Source organism: Terrapene carolina, unplaced genomic scaffold (assembly GCF_002925995.2).
Source record: "Terrapene carolina triunguis isolate 2854851 unplaced genomic scaffold, T_m_triunguis-2.0 Scaffold142, whole genome shotgun sequence".
In the NCBI taxonomy this organism is placed as follows: Eukaryota; Metazoa; Chordata; order Testudines; family Emydidae; genus Terrapene; species Terrapene triunguis.
In genome coordinates, this window is record NW_020664493.1 from 2,746,399 (window position 1) to 2,749,356 (window position 2,958).

A 2,958-nucleotide genomic window follows, 5' to 3' on the forward strand; every position below is an offset into this window, starting at 1 on the left:
CTCCCTGTCCCCTGACTGCCCCAATCCCTCTCCACACCCCTGCCCCCTGACAGGCCACCCCAGAACCCCCACCCCATCCAACCCTCCTGCTCCCTGTCCCTTGACTCGCCGCGCTCCCTGCCCTGCCCCACCCCAGCTCACCTTCGCTCTGGCTCTGCCTGCTCCCCTGAGCGCGCAGCCGCCCCGCTTCTCCGCCCCGCCCCCGGCTTGCCTTGAATCAGCTGTTCGGCAGCAAGCCTGGGAGGGAGAGGGCGAGAAGCGGAGCGGAGTGGCGCGCTCAAGGCAGCAGGCAGAGGCGGAGCGGAGGTGAGCTGGGGCGGGGAGCGGTTCCCCTGTGCCCCCCCCCCCCGTTAACTGCTGCGGGCAGCCCTCCCCGCACCCCCCTGCCCCAGCTCACCTCTGCTCTGCCACCTCCCCTGAGCGCTCCGCTTCTCCTCCCTCCCTCCCAGGCTTGCCGCGCAAAAGTCTGGGAGGGAGGGGGGTGGAGGGGAAAAGCGGCGCGCCCGGGGGAGAAGACGGGGCCTGGGATTTGGGAAAGGGGTTGGGATGGGGGCGGAGCCGGGAGCGGGGGGGTGGGGGGGGCGAGCACCCAATGGCTACAGTCGGTCCCTATGCCCCACGCAGCGCTGCCGGCGTGCTGAAGCTGCGGGGGAGGGGCTTTTGCTGCCGGAGCAGCCCCAAGTGAGCGGCTCAATCCGGCGCGGCTGCCCTGTCAGCCGCTTTTGGGTCTTTAGATAGCCATCTGGGGGGAAATCCCGGACATTTTTAAGCTTTTTACAAATTCCCCCCGGACGGCTATTTAAAGACCCAAAAGCCGGACATGTCCGGGGAAACCCGGACGGATGGTAACCCTAGTCATGTTAGGCAGGGAAATGCAGTCCATTATGGTGGCCAACTTTGTAAGTACGTCTGTGGCAAGGCAGGCTGGGAGATGTAGTTCACAGTCTCTCTCCCCACAGGGGGATTTTGTGACAAGGCAAAATGTGAAAACAGCTCCCCTTTCATATTCAGGAAGAGCATATCAGGAAAGAAACAGGTAGGATGAAACAAGGGCTGTTTAAAATCCACTGCTGGAGGATTCTTCTACTTTGCACCACCCCTTTAGAAATGACTCTTCATATTCTAGTTTTTGCTAACTGTGTCCAACTACGTACTGCAGTCTTGGTAAAAGCCACAGTTTTAGCTTCAGGCAAAATAAATCCTTTATTTTGCATAAAAATCCCTCTCTCTCCAAACTCCATTTCTGGGGGCATCCCCAGATACAAGACAGATGTGTACCACAAGTCCTGGTATTCCAAACAGCAAGACACTGTACCAAGTTACACACAAGAAAGAGAAATTAGGAGCTAATAAAATGAATTCCTCTGGCCGCCAGAATGTTTTTGTTGCTCTTTTCTAAACTCTTTCCAAACTGTCTCTCTCTTTCTAGTAATGAGGTATGCAGAACTGAACACAGCAACTGAGTAACAAGAACACTATAGTCATATAAAGGAGGATACTAATTCCCGTCTCTACATAGACCTATGGAGACTGATGGCCTGACCTGTTAAAGGAGAAAGCACTTTATACAGCTCTGTGACACTCCCATCTGGTTGACTCTGAGCAGAGTGCAGTATACAGGAGTACAGCTTGAGGAGTTCTGTAACTCATTAAGCCTCCTCTGAGGCAACTGGGCTCATAGTTCAGACTCACTCCTCATCCGTTATCGATTCGTGACAGCTATCGCAGACTCTCACTTCAAACTCAAATCCCATCAGTGGTATGGAGGAGCGCTTAGAGCTGCATTTGCCACACACTGCTTTCCCACACTTCCGGCAGTGATGCTGAAAAAGGCAAGCCAAAAAAGGATTGGTCAGAATGGAAAAAGCAAAGCACAGCTGTGATCTCCTCTTAACTTCACCCATTCGCCTCAGCAGAACTCACCTGGGGCCACAGCAAGTTCTCTGAACCCCCATTCAGGGCAGAAGGAGAAAAAGCTGAATAGTAGGAAAAAACTAGTCTCAATTTTGCATTTCATTACCTTTCACTAATAACTACATCCAGCTAAGCATCTGGGGTAAGCCAGCTAACGATGGCCAAATGGGGGCACTGTGGCCTAGTTGACCGAGCACTGAACTGGGACTCAAGAGCTGGGTTCTGTTCCCGGCTCTGCCTCCGGCCGCTGGGTGACCTTGGCCAAATTGCTTCTTCTATACCCATTTCACAGATGGGGAAGTGAGGGATAGGGATACTGACCTTTCTAGGGCACTTTGAGAGTGGTGGATGAAAAGAGCTACATGAGAGCTAGTTATATTATTATGCGGTGAATTTAGATCACAGCTATTTTACTTACTTACGTCGGTATCACTAGCTCGAGTAAAGATCTTTGAAACCTTTTCTCAGCCTGATATTTTGATCAGGCAAAAATCCTCTGACTGTGGTCCCTTTTGCCACTTTTTCAGTCTCAACAAAAGGACCAGGAATACATACCTTCAAGCAAAGCGAAACAGAGTAGGATCTCACACTGAGCTGGGCTCTGGGATCATGTATTAGGATTATAGGGGACAGCGAGTTTCCCCTCCCTGCTGGCTTTGTAACACTGGTTACTGTTGGAGGGCCAGATAACATCTCCGTGTTAAACTGAATGCCTGACATCGCCCATGTAAACACTGTCCATCTAAAATCAAGTGAGCAGATTCTCCTCAGCTTTTTACAATCCTTCCTAATAAAACAGGCCTGGAAAGGCCTTTGGCAATGTGACAGTTGCTACCTAACACCGTCCATTTTTCTCACACTGCAAACTGTAGACCAGTGTTGCTAATAACTCTGGGCAGTTGGAACAGCAATTATGGACATTTGCCTTGGAAGGGAAGGCAATGACCTTTTTAGTACACTATTATACTGGTTCCATTAGAATCTTCAGAAGTGAGCTTTGGGCCACGTTTGTTTGTACAGAATATTCCTGTTGAGATTAAATGA

At 51.4% G+C, this 2,958-nt stretch overlaps 1 protein-coding gene across 3 annotated transcripts in view; it reads right to left on the reverse strand.

Moving 5' to 3' along the window:
* LOC112104761 (WD repeat and FYVE domain-containing protein 2) overlaps positions 1–2,958 on the reverse strand; it is a 115,789-nt gene that overhangs the window by 13,335 nt on the left and 99,496 nt on the right. For all 3 annotated transcript variants that reach the window (XM_024197280.2, XM_026653667.2, XM_024197281.2), the window contains one exon: positions 1,693–1,823. In XM_024197280.2, the coding sequence (XP_024053048.1) occupies positions 1,693–1,823 (131 nt within the window). The remainder of the gene's footprint in view (positions 1–1,692; positions 1,824–2,958) is intronic.